Source organism: Coregonus lavaretus (genome assembly GCF_964263955.1).
Source record: "Coregonus lavaretus genome assembly, chromosome: 1".
In the NCBI taxonomy this organism is placed as follows: domain Eukaryota; kingdom Metazoa; phylum Chordata; class Actinopteri; order Salmoniformes; family Salmonidae; genus Coregonus; species Coregonus lavaretus.
In genome coordinates, this window is record NC_139988.1 from 58,009,587 (window position 1) to 58,037,437 (window position 27,851).

The 27,851-nt window shown below is 40.6% G+C and overlaps 1 protein-coding gene across 2 annotated transcripts; it reads right to left on the reverse strand.

Annotated features, from left to right (window-relative positions):
• Positions 1 to 1,697: 1,697 nt before the first annotated feature.
• On the reverse strand, positions 1,698 to 25,360 carry LOC311098759 (uncharacterized protein). 2 transcript variants are annotated; one of them, XM_084139323.1, is made up of 6 exons: positions 25,083 to 25,360; positions 20,403 to 20,866; positions 11,980 to 12,144; positions 10,186 to 10,310; positions 5,737 to 9,865; positions 1,698 to 5,593 (listed from the first exon to the last, which is right to left on the reverse strand). In XM_084139323.1, exons 2-6 carry the CDS (start codon positions 20,844 to 20,846, stop codon positions 5,582 to 5,584), a joined length of 4,875 nt encoding a protein of 1,624 aa, XP_083995449.1. In that variant the 5' UTR covers positions 20,847 to 20,866; positions 25,083 to 25,360; the 3' UTR covers positions 1,698 to 5,581. The 2 variants fall into 2 exon arrangements, with proteins under 2 accessions (XP_083995449.1, XP_083995448.1); XM_084139322.1 differs by having other exon boundaries at positions 1,698 to 9,865.
• Positions 25,361 to 27,851: the final 2,491 nt, after the last annotated feature.

Consider the following 27,851-nt stretch of genomic DNA (forward strand, 5'->3'; position numbering starts at 1 on the left):
CTCCATTTTGGTCTCATCTGACCACAACACTTTCACCCAGTTCTCCTCTGAATCATTCAGATGTTCATTGGCAAACTTCAGATAGGCCCTGTATATGTGCTTTCTTGAGCAGGGGGACCTTGCGGGTGCTGCAGGATTTCAGTCCTTCACGGCGTAGTGTGTTACCAATTGTTTTCTTGGTGACTAAGGTCCCAGCTGCCTTGAGATCATTCACAGGATCCTCCCGTGTAGTTCTGGGCTGATTCCTCACCGTTCTCATGATCATTGCAACTCCACAAGGTGAGATCTTGCATGGAGCCCCAGGCAGAGGGAGATTCACAGTTATTTTGTGTTTCTTCCATTTGCGAATAATCGCAGCAACTGTTGTCACCTTCTCACCAAGCTGCTTGGCGATGGTCTTGTAGCCAATTCCAGCCGTGTGTAGGTCTACAATCTTGTCCCTGACATCCTTGGAGAGCTCTTTGGTCTTGGCCATGGTGAAGAGTTTGGAATCTGATTGATTGATTGCTTCTGTGGACAGGTGTCTTTTATACAGGTAACAAACTGAGATTAGGAGCACTCCCTTTAAGAGTGTGCTCCTAATCTCAGCTCGTTACCTGTATAAAAGACACCTGGGAGCCAGAAATCTTTCTGATTGAGAGGGGGTCAAATACTTATTTCCCTCATTAAAATGCAAATCAATTTATAACATTTTTGACATGCGTTTTTCTGGATTTTGTTGTTGTTATTCTGTCTCTCATTGTTCAAATAAACCTACCATTAAAATTATAGACTGATCATTTCTTTGTCAGTGGGCAAACATACAAACTCAGCAGGGGATCAAATACTTTTTTCCCTCACTGTATTTTTCAACATTGCAAGTTCTTAGTTATTTATCAACAGTAGGCCTGTTACAATTCACAGTTCATAGATCCCAAAGGGACTCCAAAGGGAAACCTTTCATCCCCTCCTTGTAGATCCTGTCAAACCTTTCACTCTGGGCGTTGGTAAACAGATTTCTCCAGACTCCAACTGTTCCTGTGAAGCCACAAAAGGAATGAGAGTAAGCTCATTGAAATGTAAAACACTATAATCAGGTCGTAGAAACTGTTTTGAACTGGGACATTTTGAAATGGCGACACCTAGGGGAGCTCATAGTCTGACTGTTATGATGAATACGTGAGATAGGAATAGCCCAAAACGTTGTTGTGTTACCTTTTCGCAGCAATGATCCCTTGCTGCGGTCAAACAGGTCTGGAGCCACAGTATCCAAATTGCCATTTAGGGTTTGTCCCATGTTACTGAAAATACTATTTTCAACAATGAAGTAAGAAAAAAAAAATATGTATGCACTCACTAACTGTAAGTCTTTCTGGATAAGAGCGTCTGCTAAATGACTAAAATGTAAAATGTAAAGTCCTGACAAAGATTGTGCATTTAAGCCACCAGCTGAATTTAAGTTTGGAGCAAAGACAGAGCAAACCTGAACCACTAATCCTTTCTCCTTTATGAATGAAACATTCCTCAGTCCAAGTGAAGAGCCAAGTAGGCTACTAATTCTATTTTGACCTCCGGGTGTGCAAGAGCCCAATTCTGCATGTAAACGTGTCCTCCTCTCCCTCAATAGGTAAAAAGCACATGGTTATTCCAGTCTTTTTGTGAAACATGAAAACAAATCAAACAGTTTATTTCCCCAAAAAATGAAACAGACAACACTATCAAGCAAATGGTGTTCATTTACACACTTTATTTAGCTTATTTCATTTATACAGAGTATATCTAAATAATAGACAGAGTAACCCGGGGACTATACAATAGCTGACTGTGTATCAGCAGCTCAGACATAAGTGATATTGTTTGTGCTTTCTATGAGGGATTCTACCTTATGAAGCCAGTAAAGACACTGTAAAAGTATAAAACTAGCTATGAAACTAGCTTGCAGAGCACAGAGCTTAACATGCAAAACAATGACATCCAACACAGTTTAACTAATTAATTCAAATAATAACTCATGCAAATACTGATGAAAACAGTATTGCACATTCAGAGCCTTAAAACTAGTTCAACCAGTAAGGAATCTCATGTAACATTAAAGCTCAAAATACATGTCAGTGTACATACTGTAAGCAGTGGATTGAGCAGGTTAGAAATGACATTTTCATGACATTTTCAGACTTTGGCATTGAAAGCATTACATATACATGATTAACCATAATGAATGCTTTCCTACTGAGACATAGAGAGGGTCAACGGATATGAAGATAAGTAAGTGATAGAACTGAAAAACAGCATGCCATGCTGTTGTGCAATGGTTAAAGGGGCAATATGCAGTTCAAACAACAACAAAGCCGACACCCCGCCACTGTTTTTGGTACACAGCTGAGGGATGGGGTTGGAGAAATTTAACCACTCTCAAATTCCGAGACAGAACTATGGATGCAAGAACTGACCATCCATGATATCAACATAGTTTTAACAATGTTTTGAGGCTATGCAGTGTTTGTTCACAATTGCATCGTTTCGTTTACAAACAATGGAGTAAACAATGCAGTAAAACAAGCGTATATTTTGAGTTCTGATGGGGTACGACAGATAAACTAAGCTCATGAGAGATTTCTCCCATCTCTGGAGCTCCCATCAGGTTCTTGGTCACCTCCCTGACCAAGGCCCTTCTCCCCCGATTGCTCAGTTTGGCCGGGCGGCCAGCTCTAGGAAGAGTCTTGGTGGTTCCAAACTTCTTCTATTTAAGAATGATGGAGGCCACTGTGTTCTTGAGGACCTTCAATGCTGCAGACATTTTTTGGTACCCTCCCCCAGATCTGTGCCTCGACATAATCCTGTCTCGGAGCTCTACGGACAATTCCTTCGACCTCATGGCTTAGTTTTTGCTCTGATATGCACTGTCAACTGTGGGACCTTCTATAGACAGGTGTGTTCCTTTCCAAATCATGTCCAATCAATTGAATTTACCACTGGTGGACTCCAATCAAGTTGTAGAAACATCTCAAGGAAGTTCAATGTAAACAGGATGCACCAGAGCTCAATTTCGTGTCTCATTGCAAAGGGTCTGAATACTTATGTAAATATGATATTTCTGTTCTTTATTTTTAATACATTTGCAAAAATGTCTACAAACCTGTTTTTGCTTTGTCATCATAGGGTACTGTGTGTAGATTGATGAGGGGAAACAATTATTTTATCCATTTTAGAATAAGGCTGTAACGTAACAAAATGTGGAAAAAGTCAAGGGGTCTGAATGCTTTCCGAATGCACTGTATATATACACTACATGGCCAGAAGTATGTGGCCACCCCTTCAAATTAGTGTATTCGGCTTTTTCAGCCACACCTGTTGCTGACAGATGTATAAAATGTCTGCCCTGCTAGAGCTGCCCCGGTCACCTGTAAGTGCTGTTATTGTGAAGTGGAAACGTCTAGGAGCAACAACGGATCAGCCACAAAGTGGTAGGCCACACAAGCTCACAGAACGGGACCTCCGAGTGCTGAGCATGTACAAATCTTCACTCACTACAGAGTTCCAAACTGCCTCTGGAAGGAACGTCAGCATAAGAACTGTTCGTCGGGCGCTTCATGAAATGGGTTTCCATGGCCGAGCGGCCGCACACAAACGTAAGATCACCATGTGCAATGCCAAGCATCGTCTGGAGTGGTGTAAAGCTCTCCACCATTGGTCTCTGGAGCAGTGGAAACGCGTTATCTGGAGTGATGAATCCTGCTTCACCATCTGGGAGTCCGACGGACAAATCTGGGTTCGGCAGATGCCAGGAGAACGCTACCTGCCGAATGCATAATGCCAACTGTAAAGTTTGGTGGAGGAGGAATAATGGTCTGGGGCTGTTTTTCATGGTTAAGCCCTTTATTCCAGTGAAGGGAAATCTTAACACTACAGAATACAATGACATTCTAGACGATTCTGTGCTTCCAACTTTGTGGCAACAGTTTGGGGAAGGCCCTTTCCTGTTTCAGCATGATAATGCCTCCTTGTACAAAGCGAGATCCATACAGAAATGGTTTGTCGAGATCGGTGTGGAAGAACTTGACTGGTCTGCACAGAGCCCTGACCTCAACCCCATCGAACACCTTTTGGATGAATTGGAACGCCGACTGCGAGCCAGGCCTAATCGCCCAACATCAGTGCCCGACTTCACAAATGCTCTTGTGGCTGAATAGAAGCAAGTCCCCGCAGCAATGTTCCAAAATCTAGTGGAAAGCCTTCCCAGAAGAGTGGAGGCTGTTATAGCAGCAAAGGGGGGACCAACTCCATATTAATGCCCATGATTTGGAATTATGTTCGATGAGCAGGTGCCCACATACTTTTGAAAGTCCAAAATGGATATAGCAATGTCCCATGGCATTAACATTTTTGTGCAAATAAACATGATTATTCATGCATATACAGGTAACTGCCAAAATAAAAGAAACACCAACATAATGTTTTTTAATAGGGCGTTGGGCCACCACGAGCCAGAACAGCTTCAATGCACCTTGACATACATTCTGCAAGTGTCTTGAACTCTATTGGAGGGATGCAACACCATTCTTCCACGAGAAATTCCATCATTTGGTGTTTTGTTGATGGTGGTGGAAGATGCTGTCTCAGGCGCCACTCCAGAATCTCCCATAAGTGTTAAATTGGGTTGAGATCTGGTGACTGAGACGGCCATGGCTTGTGGTTTACATCGTTTTCATGCTCATCAAACCATTCAGTGCCCTTGTGCCCTATGGATGGGGGCATTGTCATCCTATAGGGGTATAGCAATAGTATCCAAAATAATGGCAGGCCCAGCATTTCTATACATGACCCAAAGCATGATGGGATGTTAATCACTTAATTAACTCAGGAACCACACCTGTGTGGAAGCACCTGCTTTCAATATACTTTATATCCCTCATTTACTCAAGTGTTTCCTTTATTTTGGCAGTTACCTGTATTTGTTTTATCTAGCACATTGTCATCATGATTTGTTACACCTACTAACCTACTAAAGCATTCCCAATGAAAAAAGTGGTCCATTAACTATTTGAAAGCTATACTTGCACTGTTTATGATGATTACATTTTCTATGATGATTAATGGTGATTCTAATTTTAGTATTTTGAAATGGCTGTTAGAATATAAAACATATCCTCAAACAGACAATAATTAAACAACCCAGAGAGTAACAGATATTACATTGCATTTGACCCATACAGTCAACAATACCTGTGTGTCCGGTGTGTCTATGAACACAATCATTTTCAAATATATTGCACATTTAGTTGTGTATTTAGCTGATGAGATTGTATGTTTCAGTCCCACCTTGTAGATAGCAGTAGTCCATTGTCCACACTGTAGAGTCCCTGCTTACTTATACAGTAGTCCATGTTGGTAAACTTAGTCAACTTAGTCAAGTTTCTGTTCATGTTCCCAAAAACCTTAATCCTTTACATGCAGATAGTCCATTCGGAGAAACCCTCTAATATAGAAACCTGAGAATAATATCTCTCTGTTGGTTAGCTAGCTGTGCCTTTCCGACCTGTGATTTGAGTCTTTTGGGGAGCGATGGTCTTTCTCCATACTCACTCATTCTTCCGATCCCTGGTTAAGGCGCCATCTATCAAAATACAGAATAATAAGCAGAAAACATGAGCTCACATGAAGGAAAGCAGGTGTGAGTGAAAACATAATACAGTAGGTACCTTAAAATTGTATTTTGTTAAATTGCTACTGGCCTATTGATACAGTATGGTACTTTACCTCAAAGCGGCTGTATACTTTCCTCTCCTTCCGCATGCTCTCAATTCTCTGAAGTAGCTTCTCCCGCTCCTGAGAAGTTCTAGTCGGGCCTTTGCTCTGTCCTTGGGCCGATGCTTTCTCCTTACCACTAACACCCCGGTCAGCCTCATCCTGTTTGGCATCATCAGTGACAGCAGATTCTTTAGTGAGTTCTGTCCGGCTCTGGCTGTTAGCAGAAATCTGCTCTAAAAGGAGCTTTGTGTCATCTCTTAGGTTGCTGCTAGAGAGTACATTGGCAGTAGATGAATGGTAGTGGGACTGGCTTACTTTAGCTTGCTTCACTGGGGGTGATATGGGATTGGTTTGATCTGTAGGGCTCTCTGGTTTTATAGTGCTGCTACTCTCTTTGGTCTCATCAGGACTCTGAGGTCCATGGGAGGCGGATTCTCCAGGACCAGTTTTGCTCATTGTCTCAGCATCACCTGCTTTCTTCTCACATTTAGCATCAGGAGAACTTCCAGCTTTTTGCTCCTTGATAAGGTTACTTAGTTTGTCCTCCTTACTGTTATCCACAATGACGGATGGAGCTGGGACAGTGTCATGAGAGGCAGTGGATTCAGTTGGGTTTGAGTTACTTGATGGGCTGGATTCCACAAGGACAGGTTTGAATGGTGAGGTAGGCTCAGTTGGGGTATGATTAGGAGAGGAACAATATTCTGTTGGGGTGAGGTTTGGAGAAGTGATAGATTTTGTTTGGCCAGGCTTGGGGCACAAAACAGATCCACCTGAAGCAGACATAGGGGAGGAATGTGATTTTGTTTGGGTAGGGTTAGAAGATGCACTTGAATCTGTTGGGGTAGGGTCAGGAGATGCACCTGGTTCTGTTGAGGTGTTGTTAGGAAGAGGGTTGGGTTCTCTTGTTGTTGGATTGGAAGAATAACTAGATTGTGTTGGTGTTAGGATAGGAGATTTGTCAGTTTGTTCCGTGACATGCTTTGCCGATGGAAGTGAGGAGTTGGGAGAGTCATTGTACTCTGCTGTGGTGGGCTTTGGAGAGGAGTTGGATGCTGTTTTGGAGGGTTTGGGGGACAAAACCAACTCATCTTGGCCAGGACTAGGAGAGGAGTGGGAATTTATTGGGTTGGTCTTTGGAGAGGGTGACTTCAACTCAGTTGTGGCAATTGTAAACAATGACTCCTTTGTGGAGGGATTGGGAGAGGTGTTAGACTCCATTGGTGTTGATGAAGTGGACCCAATTAAGGTGGACATAGGTAAGGAACTGGATTTTGTTTGGGTAGGGCTTGGCAGGAGGCTAAGTTCTGTTGCAGGGGCAAGGATTGAGGACGAGCAAGATTGCATTGGGGTAGGGCTGAGAGATTCCTTGGAATCAGTTTTGTCAGGTTTGGGAGACACAACTGGCTCAACTGGACCAGGAATAGTGGGGGGACTTGATTGCAATGGGATGGTATGAACGGAGGTGCTGGATTTTGATGGAATGGGATGAGAAGAGACACTTGATTTGAATTGGGTGGGGCTCAGAGGTATATTGGACTCTATTGTGACTGGTTTAGAGGATGGTAATTGCTGCTTTGACGGGGGGTTAGATGAACTGGACTCCTTAAGGGTGGGGGTAAGGGCTGAGCTCAAATCTTTTGCTGCATGTTTAAATGAAGTGAGATTAGTTAAACTGGAACTCGTTGGTGTCTGAGATAAAGATGAGCTAGCTTCTGTTAGGGTGAGTGGAAAAGATGGGATCAGCTCCTTTGAAGCAGGATTTGATGACTTTGGTTCCTTTGGTGATAGTTTATATAAACTAAAATCCTTTGGGGCGATGTTAAAGATACACTCTTTTGAGGTGTGCTTAAGAAATGCACTTGTATCTCTAGGGTTAACTTTAGACACACTTTGGTTCTGACTGTTCTTCAACTCAATCTTCTCAGTTTTGGGAAGATTAAGGTCTTCCTGTTCTTTATTTTTAGAAGCATGGTCTTTGACATCAAGATCTAATGAGCCATGTGTTGCCATGGATGTTTTGTTCTCCTGTGAGACTGGTGAGGTCTCCAGTGTTTCTGATGAGGCCTGTGTTGATGTAGCTGGCTTTTTGGTGGAAGTATCTGCTGGATTAGGAGGGGGCTCTGTTGATGTTGCTGGCTTTTTGGTTGAAGTATCTTCTGGTTTAAGTAGGGTCTCTGTTGATGTAGCTGGCTTTTTGGTGGATTTATCTGCTTGATTTAGTGGAGCCACTGGAAAAGTAGCTTCTACACTTGTGACTGGGTCCTTTGTTTTCAAGTCAAATGGAGTCACTGGATTTAGAGGAGCTTTTTCAGCGCTGCTCTCAGACTCTGCAGCCTTTGCAGCTTTTCGTTTGGCAGCCAACTCTTTAAAAAACTTGAACCTACTGTCTGGATCATTCATATCTATATAGGATGTATTGCTCAATGAAGATGGCAGGTGTGCTGTTTGTATGGTTTTGGGTTGCTCAATTTGAGCAGATTTGGATGGGTGTGCAGATTGTCCCGTTTTGGTTTGTTCTTCATGGTCAGGTTTAGGTTGTTCCTTTGAAGAAGCCATGTCGGTGCCCACAGGAGGATTCTTTGGCAATTCCTTATCACCGGCATCAGTAGTGATGTCCTCAGATTTCAAAGACTCTATGGTTGAATTATCAACTGTTGCTGGCTTATTAAATCTCCATTCAAAAGGTTCTCTTGTTATGGATCTTCGTTTTCCCAAAATCTGAGCGGTCAAGGATAATCTAGATTGGTCATCTTCCTCATTGGCAGTTTCCTCGCAATGTTGGCCTGAGGTAAGGTTCAGTTCTTGAGAGATATGCTGTTCTAGTTGTGAGCTGAAGATCAGTGAAGATCTTAGCCTAGAGGTCCTTTGGATAGCAGGGTTGAACCTCCTACGGAATGACTCTTCTCTTTTGGGCTCTTTTATATCCATCTCCTCTGATTTGTCGCCTTCATCTGTTGCCATGCTAACAATAATATCTGGTGTTCTTGAATGTTCTGAGCGTGTGGTCTTGTTTAACCTGTGCCCTGCAATCTTGGGTAACTCTTTGGCATTAAACTTGGGATCTGATAGCAGTGGAGCAAATAATATTCCTTGTGAGGGATTAAGGGGCTCTTCAAAGGGGTCATTTCCAATAGGCTGTGAAATGTCTTCTTCTCCGGCATCATCATATGCACTGAGGTATGAGCTGATTCTCCAATCTCGCATCCCCTGCTTTGCACTGGGATCCTGTGTTTTGCGGTCCGAACCAGACCCGACAAAAAACTGTTTATGTTCAGACGGGTTTTGTTGTGTTGGGGAGGTCTGACAGGCATAAGGCTGGCCCACGCTCAGTCTTTTTGCGTTTGAATGACAAAAGGGACCCTGTCCTGGATGTGATAATTTGTATGAGCCATGTCCCATCTCCACAGCAAGGTTCGATGATGACAAATAATTCAGTACAGGGTCATAGTTGTCTGGTGGCTCTATCTCTATTCCATGTGGGTACCCAGACTCAGAATACTGATCCATCGGAGGGTACGCTTGGTCCCTGAATTCATCGTAGCCACAATAACCTGGCTCTGGCCCTGTTCTCTGGTAGTGATGCTGTTCCCTATGTATCTTCCTGCTCTGGGTTGCCATACCCTCCTCAAAGTTGTGCATGGCTTGGTGCTGCATGAATTGAGAGGAGGAGTGTCTGGCATAAGTGCCCTCTGCATAACTGTGCCTTTTAGAGCCAGCAAACTCCATTGTGTTCGACTGCTGCTCTATTCTAAATTGCTGTGAGGAGTACTTGTTTCTGTACATATCTAGTGGATCCTGATCTAGTGACCTGTGGATGGGCTCGCGCCTTCCAGGGGGCATCCTTTTCCGAACCATATCCATGCGGTCATCAAAGGAATGTCTAGCCCATTCTTCAGGACGAGAGCTCTCTATGGGCAGGAACTTTCTGGGATCTCTGAACAATGGTGTCCTGTCAGTGCTGTATTGGCTGTCAGATAAACTGCTGTAGTCTGGCACTGGAATAAGGACATTTTCTGGTACCAAAGGTTGGGACTGTGCAAACAGGATCCGGAACTCCTCATCAAAAGTAGTCACAAGCTGTCCAAGAAAGAGGTGAGCCATGCAACGGTGAATCTTCTCAAAAGACCACATGAAGCTGTGGGCAGAGAGATGAATTTAATTTCATTACACAGCATAATGAAGCAACATATATATATATATATATATATATATATATATATATATATATATATATATATATATATATATATATATATTAATATGGAATAAGGAACTCTTAACTCCATTACTATGCAACAATAATGTTATGTATTTGTTACTACACAGGTGTAAGAAAAACTTAATGTACTGTTTTTTAAATCCACATGACTAATGTCAGGTCTGCTTGAGAAATCATGCAACATTTGTACAATTTTAAAACACTTTGTACCACATTCTTCATTTTTTAACCCTCACCTATAGTTTCCACTCAGGACAGCCCTGCAGTCTGTTAGTAAGAAACGATCCAGCATCTGACCCTTGAAGGACTTTCCAGAGCGACAGCGATAGGTGATGCCTGACACAGTTCTGACACGCATGAACTGCAAGATAAAAACATTATGTTCTCATTAGATGTTCTCCAAAAAGTACTGAATTGGTTCCATATAAATAATGATTGAAATTGAGTAGTTGTTGTTCACTGACTGAATGGGAACAAATGAGGGAAGAGGCAGTGGGTCTTCATGTTCACAGTTGAGAGGCAGAGCTATTAATCTCCCTAGCCTACAGGTTTCCTTTATTGGTCTTCACAGATCCACCTGTACCCGAATACCCGAGACCCGATCCAGGACCGAAGCGGGCCCGGTTCCAGAATTATAAATAATGTCATGGGTCTGGGTTGGATCTGATAAGATTGCCACGGGTTTCGGTTATGTGCAATTTTAACTGACTTGTCAGGAAGGGCCCGTACAGATACGAACGCGAACAGCTGCAGTCGAGCGAGATAGATTTTTAAAAATAATTTATGCTGCTAATGTTGCTTTTCAGGAGAGTGGAGCGTGGCATGTGTAGCTTGTTGTTGGCCAATCATAAGTCATCAAAGAGGCAATAGACTACAGCCATAGAGCCTCCATGTGTGGCAAAAGTTAGGAGATATCTAATCAAAGAAAATTATGGAATTAATAGTTAAAGAAGGATATGCTACAATGACCAAGAGCCAACAGGTAGGCTGCTACTTAATATTCTGAATGGAGTTGTTGTTATTTGTAACTGTAGGATGAGAAAGCACATGCACGGCAGCCTCAATTAGCCTAGCTAGCTAACGTTAGCTATCTTAGCTAGCTTCTCCTGGTTTGATGCAGTCAAGACAGGTTCTACGTAATCATATTTGATGATAAATAACCTAGCTATTGAAGCTATTAATCTACTATAGCACGAGTCGACTTGGTTGGTTGCTGTCTCTCATCTCTCCCTCCCTCCTCCCTGCTCGCAGAGTCACTCGCTCCCAGTACGGCCCCTCCCCCGCACCGCTCTCCCTCTTCTTGTGCTTTATCAGCTCTGGTTAATAAAGTAGCTTAAAAAATGACTTTTCTGCTGATTTACTGCTGACCGGACCGGGTCTGGATTCGACCAGGTCTATACGGAATGGGTCTAGTTGTCCTCGGGTCCGTTCAGAACGGGTATCTACACTACCAGTCAAAAGTTTTAGAACACCTACTCATTGAAGGGTTTTTTCTTTATTTTTACTATTTTCTACATTGTCGAATAATAGTGAAGACATCACAACTATGAAATAACACATGTAGTAACCAAAAAAGTGTTAAACAAATCAAAATATATTTCATATTTGAGATTCTTCAAATAGCCACCCTTTGCCTTGATAACAGCTTTGCACACTCCATATGTGTTATTTCATAGTTTCGATGTCTTCACTATTATTCTACAATGTAGAAAATAGTAAAAATAAAGAAAAACCCTTGATTGAGTAGGTGTTCTAAAACTTTTGACCGGTAGTGTATATTGAAAAAATGTATTTATGCATATCGGGTCCGGGTGGGAAAGCCCCAGGTCCATTTCGGTACGGGTCAAACTATTTGACCTCTAGTTTCCTTTCCGTTTAAGTTCCTTCCTGAATATGAACTTCCAGAGGAAAGCCTTATAAGGGAAAATGCCCCCAAATTCATCAAGCATCAAAGACAAAATGATAAACGTGTCTTAATAGGAAAACTCCAGCACATATTGTCAAGATATTGCACCACTTCATAGACTCACTTGAATGCTCTCCAGATTGACCTGGCAGTTGGAAGCCATGGTAGTAAAGTGGTGTGCATTCTGTTCATCCAGAATGATATACACGGCAACATTTCGCATGGCAGCATCCAGAATATCAGCAAAGATGTCCACATCTGTAAAGGTGTCCATTACCACAGCGATCACCTGGAGAGGACAACAGAGCTCACTATCAGACACAAAAATGTCTGTCTAACATTATGATTAGGCCTACATTCACTTCAAATGTTAAAGCATGCAATAGTGAGGCATTATACACACATGCTGTGCAGTTATTCTACACATAGGCGTAGTCGGCATATGCAGTGCCGTGAAAAAGTATTTGCCGCCTTTCTGATTTTCTCTATTTTTGCATAGTTTTTTATACTGAATGTTATCAGATCTTCAACCAAAACCTAATATTAGATAAAGGGAACCTGAGTTTACAAATAACAAAAAATATATTTATTATAAAATAAATATTTATTTAATTAACAAAGTTATGTAACACCCAATTCCCCTGTGTGATAAAGTAATTGCCCTCTTACACACAATAACTGGTTGTGCCACCTTTAGCTGCAATGAGTTGTTGATCAGTCTCTCACATCGCTGTTTTGGTTTTCGGCAGACATAATGGGACCCATCTTGTCCAAAAAGTTGACTCAAGTTTACTAAAAAAGCACCTGGAAGCACCTGGATGATCATCAAGACTCTTGGAAGAATGTTCTATGGACAGATGAGTCAAAAGTATAACTTTTTGGACGACATGGGTCCCATTATGCTTGGTGAAAACCAAACACTGCATTTCACATTAAGAACCTTATACCAGGCCTCCCAAGTGGCGCAGCGGTCTAAGGCATTGCATCGCAGTGCTAGAGGCGTCACTACAGATCCGGGTTCGATCCCGGGCTGTGTCGCAGCCGGCTGCAACCGGGAGACCCATAAGGCAGCGCACAATTGGCCCAGCGTCGTCTGGGTTAGGGGAGGGTTTGGCTGGCCGGGATGTCCTTGTCCCATCGTGCTCCTGTGCTCCTCAGCGACTCCTGTGGCGGGCGCATGCACGCTGACACGGTCGCCAGTTGGACGGTGTTTCCTCCGACCATTGGTGCGGCTGGCTTCCGGGTTAAGCGAGCAGTGTGTCAAGAAGCAGTGCGGCTTGGTAGGGTCGTGTTTCGGAGGACGCATGGCTCTCGACCTTCACCTCTCCCGAGTCCGTATGGCAGTTGCAGTGATGGGACAAGACTGTAACTACCAATTGGATATCAGGACCTGGACGACTTGCCTTAATAGAAGGAACCATGAATTCTGCTCTGTTTCAGAGAATTCTACAGGAGAATGTCAGGCCATCCATCTGTGAGCTGAATTGCAGCTGGGTCATGCAGCAAGACTATAATTCAAAACACACAATCAAGTCTACATGAAAATGGCTAAAAAGCAACACATTTGAAGTTTTGGAATGGCCTAGTCAAAGTCCAGACCTAATCCCAATTGAGATGTTGTGGCAGGACTTGAAACGAGCAGTTCATGTGAGAGATGTGAGAGACTGACCAACAACTACAGGAAGCATTTGGTTGCAGTCATTGCAGCTAAAGGTGGCACAACCAGTTATTGAGTGTAAGGGGGCAATTACTTTTTCACACAGGGGAATTGGGTGTTGCATAACTTTGTTAATTTAATAAATACAAATAAGTATATATTTAATTTGTTATTTGTAAACTCAGGTTCCCTTTATCTAATATTAGGTTTTGGTTGAAGATCTGATAACATTCAATATAAAGAATATGCAAAAATGTTGAACATCAGAAAGGGGGCAAATGCTTTCCCCCAAGAATGTTCCTACAAATTTAGCTCAACTTTTGAACGGTTAGAGCTATCAGCTATTATGACCCCATCACTGAAAGCTACGACTCACAGGAACACATGTATTCTGTTCCTTCTATGATGCTCACAAGCCGTGCAGGTCTCGTCAGAAGGGACAGTGACGTAACCGCAATTGAAAGCAATGAAGATCTTATTTTCTAGACACAAAATTGCTACCTGATGATCTTCTGTGATGTTTTTGTGAACTTTCAAAAATATTTTGAATGGATTTCAGTCACTTTGTGATGCAAGTAAAAAATATAATCAAATAATTTCACATATTTTCTTATTAGCCTTATGAACATAGAAACTTGGTTGCAGTTTCTATCTGTGCTAGAATGGCCATAAAATGTAAAATAAAATATGATATCGGTGTCGGCCCACAATATCCACATTGGTGCATCCCTTATTGAATGTCTAAAACCAGATAGAAAGTATGCTGATAATATTTTGAAATAACTGCCTTGGACTTGAAAGGTTGGGGGTTTGATGCCTAGTTGATAATTTGACCTGATGCCTCTCTGCTTGACACTCAGCATTAAGCAGATGGATGGGGGTAAGGCCCTGTGACAGACTAGCATCCTGTCCAGGGGGGGTACTTGTACATCAAGCTGCTTCACGCTACAGAAGGCTCTCGGCCGTTCTGGCAGAGATAAGACTTACCAAGGCTTGTTTTATGCCTGGGCCTTGTTATGGATAAAAGCCTATACAGACAGATTGGTACAAGATATCTGCAAAAAATATATTGCACATGTTGAGAATATTGACCAACAGAGCATATTGGAATAGTCCTCTTCATGTGCACCTCAAAAAACAAACAAGGGTTTTTCATGTTTAATCTTTTGTATATATAAAGTGGCAAGCCAACCACATAAACTTCATTTAATTTTGAGGGAAAATAATGCTTTGAGGATGAAATTTAATTGGTAAACATTTTCACACCCATTATATTTCCTATGTTGTCCTTAAAACACCACTAAATGTTTTATTTCCTTTATTTTACTATGTTTTCTACAAACCTTCCAGAGAATCCATGAGTAATGGCAAATCTTGTTAAAGGCCCAGTGCAGTCAAAAATATGTATCATATCAAATGTTGTATCATATTGTATAACAGCTGAACATTTCAACTGTTATTTCCTGATAGTTGCTGGTTGAAAATAAAATCAACACAGGACGTTTTAATCAGCAGGTTTTGCATGGGTGGAGTTACGATATAAGTTAATAGACCAGTTCCAAACCTCTCTGCAATTAACAGCTAGTTTTCAGGTTAGGTTATATTTCCCTCCCATTAGGCCCTTCTGCTCTGGTGGATTGATTTACACTGTGGTTAATGCACCACTTTGATGCCCTTCCACCACCCCCACTCAGACCACTCCCAGACAGTCCTAGTGACATTCTTGCTTGAGAAATGTTTTTTGCAACAACAAAACATATTTAATTTTTGACCACTTTAATGGAAAACTATTACAGTAAGGTACTGTTATTGAGCATTGCAACTTAAATTAGAGGCTGCTCACTCTTCAAGGCCTGGTCCACTGCTCTCATGTTTAAGCTATCTGGTGTTTGGGTTAAGAGATAAGCTTCCTGTGGAACAATAGATAGCTGCCAGTACACACTGTACTCCAACTAGTTGTAAGGGACACAGTGGGGGTAAGAGAGACAGTGGGGAAATTTGGGACAGAGGTATGAATAATTGAATAAGACACATTTTTGACAATTTCCAATTATTATTAATCAATTCTATAGTCTGGGTAGCACCAGTGATTTAAGTAAGAAGGTAATGTAATCTAAAACAATCATCTTTTCCCATTACGTGGAATTGTGTCCAGAATGAAGTAGATCCAAGTAAATGTTTGAAGTACTGAGCTGATAAGCCAGCACCAACTTTTTGAAGGTCCTAGCAGATTTGTTAAACAACATTTTTCATATTTTGACTAGTTTATGTTTGTACAGAATTGTATGTCAACGCAACAGGTCAAAATGACAATGATTGCAAGAGAGGGGATCTGGGATTGTTTACTTTAGAAAGTGCCTATTCAGCTTGACGAGACACTGTATTATCTGATGTGTCTGAAGTATAATTCTATATATGACTGATGGAATGTCCGCTACCAAGTCTTTTTTTCATGTTTATCAATTATTCTGTATCTCTCCCTTTGAAAGGCTTCCTAAGGCAAGTGCCTTGGGAGAGCAGTTAAAGGTACCCGGATCCAGCTGTTAAGGGAGCTCCCAAATTAAGGACATTTTGTTTGTTTTTAACCTATGATTTTTACCACACACACGCCAGCACCCACACACAACCCACCTGTTAATTAATATTTTATAGTGGTTAATACTCTTGTTTGATTTATTGTGTGGGGTCTTTTTATTTTGTATTATTTTGGGGGTAGGGTTCACGGATTAGAAAAGATGCTGTACACAAATGAAATTTCTATTTCTAAGTTTCTATTGTCAGAGTTTTGGTTGCACACATGTACAATCTCTTGATAAGAAATGTACTGAAAAATCCAATGTAAACCTGATACACAAAATGTTTGAAATGTTTAAAATATCTTTAAATAATGTCTGAGGTACAGGGAAACAAACACTCACTTAATGGGGTTGAATGACCTCTGTCCTCTGATCTGACTTTCTGGTGAGGCCTGATCACCCTCACGAGAAAGACTAGAGACACTGGGTGAGATTTAAATAGGCTATGTAAACACTATTAATTTGAAGAAGTTTATAATTTATCAAAAGTCCTATGTGTGATTTGGACCACGAGAAGGACAGAGAGAGAGCGCTGCCCCTGAATGAGGGACAACTGTCTCTAGTCTATTTTACCATTACCTTATGGGATACAATTATTTCCTTATTGAGTTATCAAGAGTTGTAACTCCCTGGTGCTGTAACTCTGCGGTGAGATCTATGGGGGTGCCACAGGGTTCAATTCTTGGGCCAACTCTTTTCTCCGTGTATATCAATGATGTCGCTCTTGCTGCTGGTGACTCTCAGATCCACCTCTATGCAGACGACACCATTTTGTATACATCTGGTCCTTCATTGTACACTGTGTTAACAAACCTCCAAACGAGCTTCAATGCCATACAACACTCCTTCAGTATCCTCCAACTGCTCTTAAACACTAGTAAAACTAAATGCATGCTCTTCAATCGAACGCTGCTGGCACCCGCCCACCCGACTAGAATCACTACTCTCGACGGGTCTGACCTAGAGTATGTGGACAACTACAAATACCTAGGTGTCTGGTTAGACTGTAAACTCTCCTTCCAGACTCACATTAAGAATCTCCAATCCAAAGTTAAATCTAGAATCGGCCTCCTATTTCGAAACAAAGCCTCCTTCACTAATGCTGCCAAACATGCCCTTGTAAAACTGACTATCCTACCGATCCTTGACTTCGGCGATGTCATTTACAAAATAGCCTCCAACACTCTACTCAGCAAATTGGATGTAGTCTATCACAGTGCCATCCGTTTTGTCACCAAAGCCCCATATACTACCCACCACTGTGACCTGTACGCTCTTGTTGGCTGGTCCTCACTACATATTCGTCACCAAACCCACTGGCTCCAGGCCATCTATAAATCACTGCTAGGCAAATCCTCGCCTTATCTTAGCTCATTGGTCACCATAGCAACACCCACCCGTAGTATGCGCTCCAGCAGGTATATTTCACTGGTCATCCCCAAAGCCAACACCTCCTTTGGCCGTCATTCCTTCCAGTTCTCTGCTGCCAATGACTGGAACAAATTACAAAAATCTCTGAAGCTGGAGACACTTATCTCCCTCACTAACTTTAAGCGTCAGTTGTCAGAGCAGCTTACCGATCACTGCACCTGTACACAGCCCATCTGAAATTAGCCCACCCAACTACCTCATCCCCATATTGTTATTTATTTTGCTCATTTGCACCCCAGTATCTCTATTTGCACATAATCTCTTGCACATCTATCATTCCAGTGTTAATACTAATTGTAATTATTTTGCACTATAGCCTATTTATTGCCTTACCTCCATAACTTGCTACATTTGCACACACTCTATATATATTTTCTGTTGTATTTTCGACTTTATGTTTTGTTTTACCCCATATGTAACTCTGTGTTGTTGTTTTTATCGCACTGCTTTGCTTTATCTTGGCCAGGTCGCAGTTGTAAATGAGAACTTGTTCTCAACTGGCTTACCTGGTTAAATAAAGGTTAAATAAAAAAAATTAAAAAAAGATCGGCAAGATGATATGGGAGTATAAGCCAATTTGAAAAAAATAAAAAATTATCAACTGTGTGTTATTCTCTTTGACATTTGTTTTAGAAATCTGTGTTAAGAATATTGGTAGTAGTAATAATTAGTCATACAGTAAATAATTTGTCTGGATTTCCTGAATCAGAAATGCCCTAAACTAAACTGTTGTTCTGGTCTGTCCTCTCTCTCTCGACGAAGGTGAACACAGATGGTATCTAGATGCATGGAAGATAATTAGGCCGAGAACAGTGTGAACCTCACCCCCTCTAACCGGCTGAAATAATGGAGAAAACTGCGTTCACGATGGTCCACCACTTCTACCGTGAGACCTGAGACCGAGCCAGCAACCTGTACAGAGCATCCAGTCGAAGCTATCGACTGTGTTTTCTCTCATGCCTTTTCTCTCAGGAGTGCGACATGAGTCCATGTGGAGTGAGCATGGAGAGAGATCCCGTTCAAACTTCTCTCATGCTGTTGGTGTACTGGTAGGAAAATGGACAAGACATAATGGACTGTAAAGGACAGTGGCGGATCAGGTGAGAGACATTATCAAGGGCCATCCACTTTGAACATGTGCCATTAAAAAGATGAACTGAAACACTGTCTGAAGAAGAACATGAAGAAACGCCAGAAGGATGAGTGCCAGGAGGGAGGTGGGGGGTCAACCGTGCCCGTAATTGATTTAGGCTTATCCAAAATTGTTTATTTGGGGTATCAGATTGATTGTGGAGATCTGCACACTACGACATTTATAGCAATTTAGATTAAGAATGGATTGAGATACCACTCTGTCATTACCACACGTGATGAGAATAGTTAATGCTGGAAATATAAGATGAATATACTGTATGTCAATGTACATTCTGCCAGTATCGGTGTGTGTTAAGTTGAGGGTCTTAAATTAAAGTGATAGAACCAACGTGAAGCCCTAAGGACTATCATTCTAAATTTGGGTTGGATAATTTATCAATAGTTATAATTATGATTTGGAAAGGTGAGGCTTCTAGAGACAGAGCTATGTCCCTAAATTGTGAGGAGAGACACTAGACTGTAGCTTGGGCTAACCTTGCCCCAATCTCATTCTTATCAAGGTTGGTGTGAAACTGTTATAACACTTGTTCTCTCTCTTCCCTGTGAAATTCAATATGCATGTGCCCTAGACCAAATTCGGGAGATCTCTAGAGACATGGAGAAAATTGGCAATGCTAAAATAATTGCGTAAATTGGCTCTGCAAAACAGAGAGGCTCTTACTATCTTTTGGCAGGTCAAGGGGGCACTTGTGCAATCATTGGCGATGAAGGTTGAACTTTTGTCCTAGATCATGCTTCTAATATGACTGATCTCGCCGAATACATTGCCACTGTTGATGATAACCCAGAATGAAGGGCTTGAAATTATGAAGTGTCTGGTTTTATGTGTTGATTTCACTCCGTTAATAGAAGTATAACCTTTATTATGATTTATTATAATTATGTATTTTGATATAGAAGCTCAAATCTAAATGCTTACATGAAAATGTATTGATGATTATCACAGATTAAGTGATAAGAGGAGGGAATATGCTGGACATTTTTTATATTTGTGCTTTTTTAATAACTAATTTCTGTGTTCTATTCATGTGCTTTTCTAATAACCATTTTCTGTGTTCATGCAAGTGACTGACTGAACGAATCCTCACTATCAGTAGCTGAAATTTGGCAGTAGGCCCAGACCTTTGTTTTGAGGATGAAAGATATCTCAGTTTCAAGGTCTTAGCTTAGAGAGAAGAAGCCTCGTAAGGTCTGTCACATGTTATGAACCAGTATTGGTCGGTCACATGAATGAAACAAAACGGTAATGATGAATTAATTATGCTAAGTCATGCAAATATAACTTGTCGTTGTCTAGCTGTATGTAAGACAACTGCTGGGACTGCCCCAGCAGAGCTCCTGATTGACATGTGTACGATGGTGCATTGAATTGGTTGGAACCTCTCCAGCGCGCTGACAATAAACAATTATTCATTTAAGATTGACTTTGAGTGTCCCTGTGTAAGAATTTCCACAACAGTACTTAATTGTTACCCAGAAATTATTTTATATTGAGATCAAAAACAACTGCATTGGGCCTTTAAAATGCAGGAAAATAAATTCAAATTTGCAAAAAAATTCTAGGGGAGGACCCCCACACCCCACCAGAATTGCCCCCTCCCCCTTGTTCAAAAACCGACTACGCCCCTGATTCTACATTTACTATTGTACTATTGCATATCCTTTCTGTTACACACCATATTGCCCAACATAATCAGTGTTAATATAATATGGAGCTGATCGACATACTTGTTGAGCATTCTTGATAAGTCGACGAGCCTGCGCCTTGATGCTGGGCATATCTGGCTCAGAGGGGTTAACCAGTGTGGTGACCTCGGTGGGGCCTATGAAGTGATGCTGTTGTGGCCAGCCAAGGTCAAGACCAGGTGCTTCAAAGTCAGAGTGGACAGGCCAGTATGTGTCTGAAGAGCCATCTCCCTCAGACTCCACATACGGGAGCTCAGGCTGAGTGCTCTGGTACGGAACTTGCACTGTGCACCTAATGTCCTCAATTTCCTGTCTGGAAAGGAAGTCCACCACATCCGCACTCTGGAGGAATTCATAATAGCCCTCCAGGTCATCCTCCACAAGTGCGTCAATGGCCAGCCGGTACTCCTCACGGCAGTGGGAAGGCAGGTATTTGGGGTCCAGGGGGTTATCCCCGTCTGAGGAACACTGAGAGCGGTGCGCCATACTGATTCCTGAGCAAGAACCTGAGAGGGTAGACACAATATGAGAACTTGGTAGTGAGGAGGGATGGAAACAAAGTTATACAGTGGCAGATGTGTAGGTTATGATCAATTCTGCTTATTTATGGGTGATTTTGCAAATACAGGCCTTTTGTGTCTCAGGGTTAGATTTCGATTTTATTTTATTTCACATCCATTAAGTAGAGACTAAAATAACCTTCAACTTTTTTATCACCTTTCAATGTTTTTTTCTTTTCTGAAGCATTTCATGTCTGGATTTCACTGTTTTGCACTGTTTTTGTCCTGTCTCACACCAGACTTTTGACATTCTACTATGTATCACACTCACAAAAGTCTTAATAATTATAAAATATTTAATGCACCTGTTTAAAAAAAGAGTCAAATAAATGGAAACTATATACATATTAGATGTGCATAAGCCATTTGTAACTTTTTTTTTTACACAAAATACAGTCGTCTCTAAGTATTGTGTCATTACCACCATGACAAGCAAATTACATGATAATAACGTTTTTTTAAAAGTTTGTGTACTTGGTTACCATGGATATGAATGGATATGAATAGTGACAGTGGAGCATGTGGATGTCATGGAGGGAGATTCAAATTTTGATGCTGGGAAATTATAGAAAAATAAAGGTAAATATAACTTGAGAAGATCATATTTTTATTGTAAGTCATTACCAAATAGGCTATAATGTTATCAAATTATGTTAAGATTTTTTAAAATTGTTTTTAGGATTGTGTATTTACGATACATTGTATGCTAGTTGTTCAACTGGATTTAGCATGCTAGAATCCCTGCTATTTATGACCAAATACTGTAAAAATGTCATTCCCACCACACGTTATTACCACCACATAATGAACTGTGATGGAAAGGACAGAATGTGGTGGTAATGACAAAATGTATTAGTTCATTAATTTTTACTTAACTTAAGACCTGAAAAAACACACAAATTACATATATGATCATGGTTAAGTTGAAATTGAACACTTATTTGCTAAATAAGGCCATTACATTTTGTATTATGTTAGGATGATTGTGTGATTTTGATGTCTATTTATGTGACTTACTATGGTTTTTACTGACTTTAATTATTATTATTTTTATTTTTATATAAGATGCCCCCTAAATCAACCAAGGAGAGGACAACAACATGTATAAACAAAATCAAACAAGATCCTATAAAATACCAAGAGTATCTTAAGAAACAAAAAGAAAGATACCTTAAGAGAAAAGAAAGTGGTGAACTGAAACCCATCTCACAACTTTCCCAGTGAGAAAAAAAGGGGGAAAATAAACCAAAGTAACAGAACACCAACTATCCAGAAAATAGTGGTTATGGAGTCATACCTGTCAAGGAACACACCACTACACTCAACTGAAGTCTTACAGATACAGAATGATTACCTGCCTGCCCCTCAAATGGCACCGGATTCCCCCTCCTATTAAAACTCGGAAACCCCAAGACAGAGAGGCCATAGAAAGGTGAAAAAAAAAACAGATCCAAAGTCTACAGAGATCTATGTATGGCCAATATGAAGTTGGAGGCCGCGGAAAGAAAACTGAGAAAATATTACAAAAAATATATGATAGATTGCCAGAGAAGATCCGGACTTTGGATTCCCCCAGAACAAAAACAAAACACCAAATGCGGTCAAAGCCACAGAATCTTAGAAGAATAACATAACACCATCATCTCAGAGCTGCGAGAGAAATACCAGAAGCAACAGAGTGCAAAAGACCAACAAGTGATCTCCAAGGTTTTGGCTAGGAAAATACTGAAAAAGTATTGCATGGTGAAAATGGCACAAATATAATTTGGATTCTTTGCAAAGACAATGCGGGCAAACAACAAACGGCCAACCTGTCTGCAGTACTCAAGACAGAAACATTCGAATGCAATCAGCCCAGCAATAGAAGATTAAATAAAAAGGCTATTTGAACGTGATGATAACAGTCGAGCATCAACAGGAAAAAGGGAAACAATGACAAGACACAAGAATAAAATGCAGAAGCAATACCTGAATGACATACTGGCAAAACTCCAACAGAAGTTCAAGATAGAATTACCAGAGGTCAAGCTGTCGTACACTAAGTTCACCAAAAGACATCCCTTTTGGATTGTCAATCCATCAGTGAAAGACAGGGACACATGCCAACTTTCAGTTGTTATATCATGGAGTGGTTAAAAGCAGCAACATTTAAGAATTGGTTGGGTCTTTGTGTTGCGAGAAGATGACCAAAGAGTGCATGTATCGAGAGTGCTCTCTTTGCAAAGAGAAAGATCTCCAGACTTCCTCTTTGATGGTGGACAACAAACATGGTGGTTTGAGTGGAAAGTCAGAAGAGAGAGAGAAGAAAACAAAAGAGAAGTTTAATGTCCATTTGACTGTAGAGGAAAAGGTGTACGGTATCCTTCAAACTCTACTGGAAGACTTCACACCCAATTTGAAGAACAAACTTGGGAAACGTCTTCAATGTCAGACATCAGTACAATAAAATTAAACATGTACAACTGTGACATTAAAATGTTTAAAGGTATTTTTCATCAGTTGTTTTATCTGAAATGTCATTTCCACCACTCTGTCATTACCACAATGCTAAGTCATTACCATGGCGGTACATATTTTTGAAGAAAGGGTGTATAAATTACAATTGATATTGATGATTTTTCCCATATGTGAACCTTATATGCTTATTCTTAAGATAATTCCGAAAATAATGTAAAATATTAAGATTTTGATGTGGTAAATACATGTTTCTGAGTATCATCAAGGCATATATGGACATTTAGACATGACAATGATGAATACATATAATTAAGAAAACTTCCAAATAGAAGAAAAAAAACATGATTAAAAAAATGATAATGTGAAATGTTTTATAAAATACCCTTGGCACAATTTCTGTAATTTCCTTTTCAACTAAAATAGCAAATTTGATGACGTGGTGGTAATGACATTTCCCCTGGGGTATTTGGGGGAACCGATAAAAATCTGTATATTCTTAAATAGTATGGTCTCAGCCACTACATTTACATTTTAGTCATTTAGCAGACGCTCTTATCCAGAGCGACTTACAGTTAGTGAGTGCATACATTTTTATATACTGGAATCGAACCCACAACCCTGGCGTTGCAAATGCCATGCTCTACCAACTGAGCTACATCCCTGCCGCTATTAGATCTTGTTTCCAGACAGAGTGAAAAAAATATTCAGATTGATAAAAAGCAGTTTCAAGAGGTTTCATTTTCTAAAACATTTAACATCCAAAAGTGCCCATATTTGCAAAATCAGCCTTAAACAAAATATGTCACCATTTACATATTCATATTTCTTTATACATGTCCCTGTGTAACCCAACACTAAAACAAATTTAAAGTGGAAAGGGGGACATATGCCACAGGGTAAAAAGGCTTAGGGAGTGGCTCCTCCCCCTGGCACAACAGTCAATTCTTCCACCATTTGCAAATTCATTTAGGCACTAAAAAAAGACAGAAAGAGACAGAAATACCAAAGACCATACAGTATGAAGATAGGCTAAAACTGCTTCTCCAATAGAATCCCTGATCACGCTAGTAGGCGCTGTCATGGCGACATTGGCTAGCAAAACTAATGCGTAAAAATACGTCATCGGATCTAAGACGTCTCGCGCCGAACTGCGCATGTGCAGGCCGTCAAAGGCACTCCTTCCACACAGGCATAAACGTTTCAGTGTGTCACTTTCACGAGGTTTGAGTAATAACATGTTCAACTACTTAAGACATTGGCTGGAATCTAGGTTGTGCCTTTAGATTACGAGAAAATTAACAACTAAGGAATCATTTTTCACTTCTCTCATTGACTTCTCAAACCCCGTCTGGTCTGTTTCGTCTGTTTCGCAAGCTTTCCCGGAAGTCTAGCGATGTTGCGCCTCGGGGTTTAGAAACTCTGTGGAAATACAGTTCTCAAAAGCCCAACATAATGCAAAAATGCTGAGGATAATGAGACTACTAACATACACTAACATACACTTAAAATAATAGTTTTTTTCTAGGAAATATCTATAACTTTGCTATTTTTGTGTTTGAATAAAGTAGGTATAAATCCAAAAAACAAATTCCACGAACAAATTAATATGTTGATTTGAAAAAGAGTATAGCTTAAATTCAACTAACTAAGAGAGAAATGTTACACATTATCTTCCTATATGTTTACTGAAAATTTGAGAACTCACTTTATGGCTCAACTGAGATTCTTCATGAATTTAATACGTCCATGGTTTCAGTTTAGGCTGTTGTTATTATTTAGTCCTTCTCTCGAAACGTATTCTCCACTGAGACTGTAACGCATTCTAGTCCGGGCTGGACGCGTGCTGCGTGGCTTTATCACCTACCCCGGCAGAACCTGTTTATTTTCATGCTTGCTTGAGGCATGTTAGGGAGAACGGAAGAGTTGCATAAATGAGAAAAACGCCAGTCTCACAGATTGCTGACGACTTCTGCCCCGCCTCAACTTTACAGATCGCAACTGCAAATGATCTATTTTTCCCAGTTATTTTGTAGCACAGAGATTTCAGCCCTCCCCCTCCTACACTCGGATATCATAGGAATGTGGTGTACATTGAACTCTGTCTAGTGTCGTTCCCTGCAGAACAGTAATCTGGTGATAGGACTGTATAAATATAGGTCATTGTTTTAGTAGTCTTTGTCAACTGTTAACGATAATCAGGGCCGGCGCCAGAACGTATCAGTTGGATGGGCTTTTAATTCCCACAGGGGGGCACGTTTTTTCATGCGAATTTGTTTAATGGTTGTTATAGTAAATACCATAGTCGGCGAGTGAGTTTCAAGTTTGGGAAAGCTTACAATTTATCCTACCATTTCTACCGATCTGCATGGCAGTTATGATTTTCATATGCGCATTTTTTGTGGAAGTTTCATTTCAATGATAATGTTTTCGTTTCTCAAAATCATTGTCACCTGGTTAATCATACAAATCTGAATTTAAATGATACAAATCTAAAAGTTAAAATTCAAGTAATGCAGGAGCACCAGACACATTGATAAACCTTGATCCATTTGCGGCTAAAGAAATGAGCGCATGAAACTCAGAGATAGGCCAGTGCAGCCGTAGCCCTATAACTTCCATCATCAACTAAGTAAAAGATATAGGCCTAAATCCAACAAATAAAAACATTAGAAAATATCCTGATAAAAAAAACAGATGAAAATTCAGGTTCTTTCAATTGCATTCATTTCTCTACTCAGCCTGTCTGCCTCCCTTTCTATCTGTATTGACTTGAGCTATCGCTAGTGAAGTGCAACATTGTATAAAATCAATAAACTGGGTCCAGCATGAAGCTGTCACTAGAGAACTTGTACCATTGTATCAACTAGCCTATTGAGCTTGGGATAGACAGCTGTTGTTATGCATGCTCAAGTTTTCAGTTTATTTGTCTTATTTCTTGTTTGTTTCACAAGAAAAAATATTTTGCATCTTCAAAGTGGTAGGCATGTTGTGTAAATCAAATGATACAAACCCCCCAAAAATCAATTTTAATTCCAGGTTGTAAGGCAACAAAATAGGAAAAATGCCAAGGGGGATGAATACTTTCACAAGCCACTGTAGGAGTTAACAGTTGCAATGTTTTCATGCACTGAAGTGTTTTGTTACTCTTTGTTATAGGGCAGGAATACGACCCTTGATTTGAAAAGATAGAGTCGATGTCTGCTCCCATGCGGAAATCGAAATAGCATAATTCTAAAATCCCCATCAAAATCTGTTTTTTAAGCTAGAGACATCAGGTTTTTTCATGGGCTAAGTCTCAACCCACCGCATCCGCCAATCAACCCATCGCTTCCGCCAATGTCGGCCTCCCGCATCTGCGGTGAAAGGTAGCAGAGCTACGGAGGTGTTTGTCAGACCAGGAGACATTAGGAAATGTAGTCTTGTCACGAAAACGTCTGTATCGTCCGAACGGTTTGGGCTACAAACTATTATGACCCCTCTATGGGAAGATGAGACTCTCACAAACACAAGAGATATACATATACGTTAGAGATAGGACAGACACTTCAAAACAAACTTCCTTTTGATTTATTTTTTGACTATCTGTTTTTCCATGTATGAATCTGTAATTCAAAATGTTTCTATGGAATAATAGCAGTAAGTTTGATCAAATATATTTTTTAAATATTGTTTTTATACCTACAGGGGTCCTAAAATTCCAAATCGAATGACTAAATGATCCTTGGTATGACCAACTGAAAATAATTCAATATGTTAGCTTAGTAGAATCCCAGCACTGGGCCCTTAGACTCTAGGGGGTTATAGGGCAGGAATACGACCCTTCCATTTGAAAATATAAATGTCTCCTCTTCCATAGTCCACAGAGAGAAATTGACAATAATTTTTACAGTATCAGAACCTCAAAGTAACAAATTCATATAGTAGTTTAATATCTTCCAAGAACAGCTATTCATATACAGTAAGTAGCAGAAATAACATGTAATTCATTTGAGAACATCAATTCATAAACTGTAAAAGTCCCACAAATCCTCTATTATGAAATGAGCCCCTGCCCACAGGCGAGTAGCAACATACCATGACAGACGGAGAGGGGACAGGGGAGACTTCACCTCATACCTACGTGGATGAAACCATAACATACCCATTACTTACAGTACAGTATTTACATGTAGCTGGGCTGAGGGTTTGCATTTGTACCATAATTTAGGCACTGGGTTTCCGTTACATGACTTAATAGATTTCATGTTTCAAGCGGCACATCAGAATCAGCAAACATCATTAACAGTCCTCACATCAACCAAACAAACCAAATCCCATTATAGATACCCTGGTCTAGTGCAACTTGTATCATGTGGGATACAGCATTTTCTACTTATCCAAATTAATCTTGACTTCTGCAGCTTGTTCTGAGCGAGCTTCAATGTGGCAGCCAGGTGGAGGTCTTCAGGGTTGTGGTTTTATTTTGGCATGAACA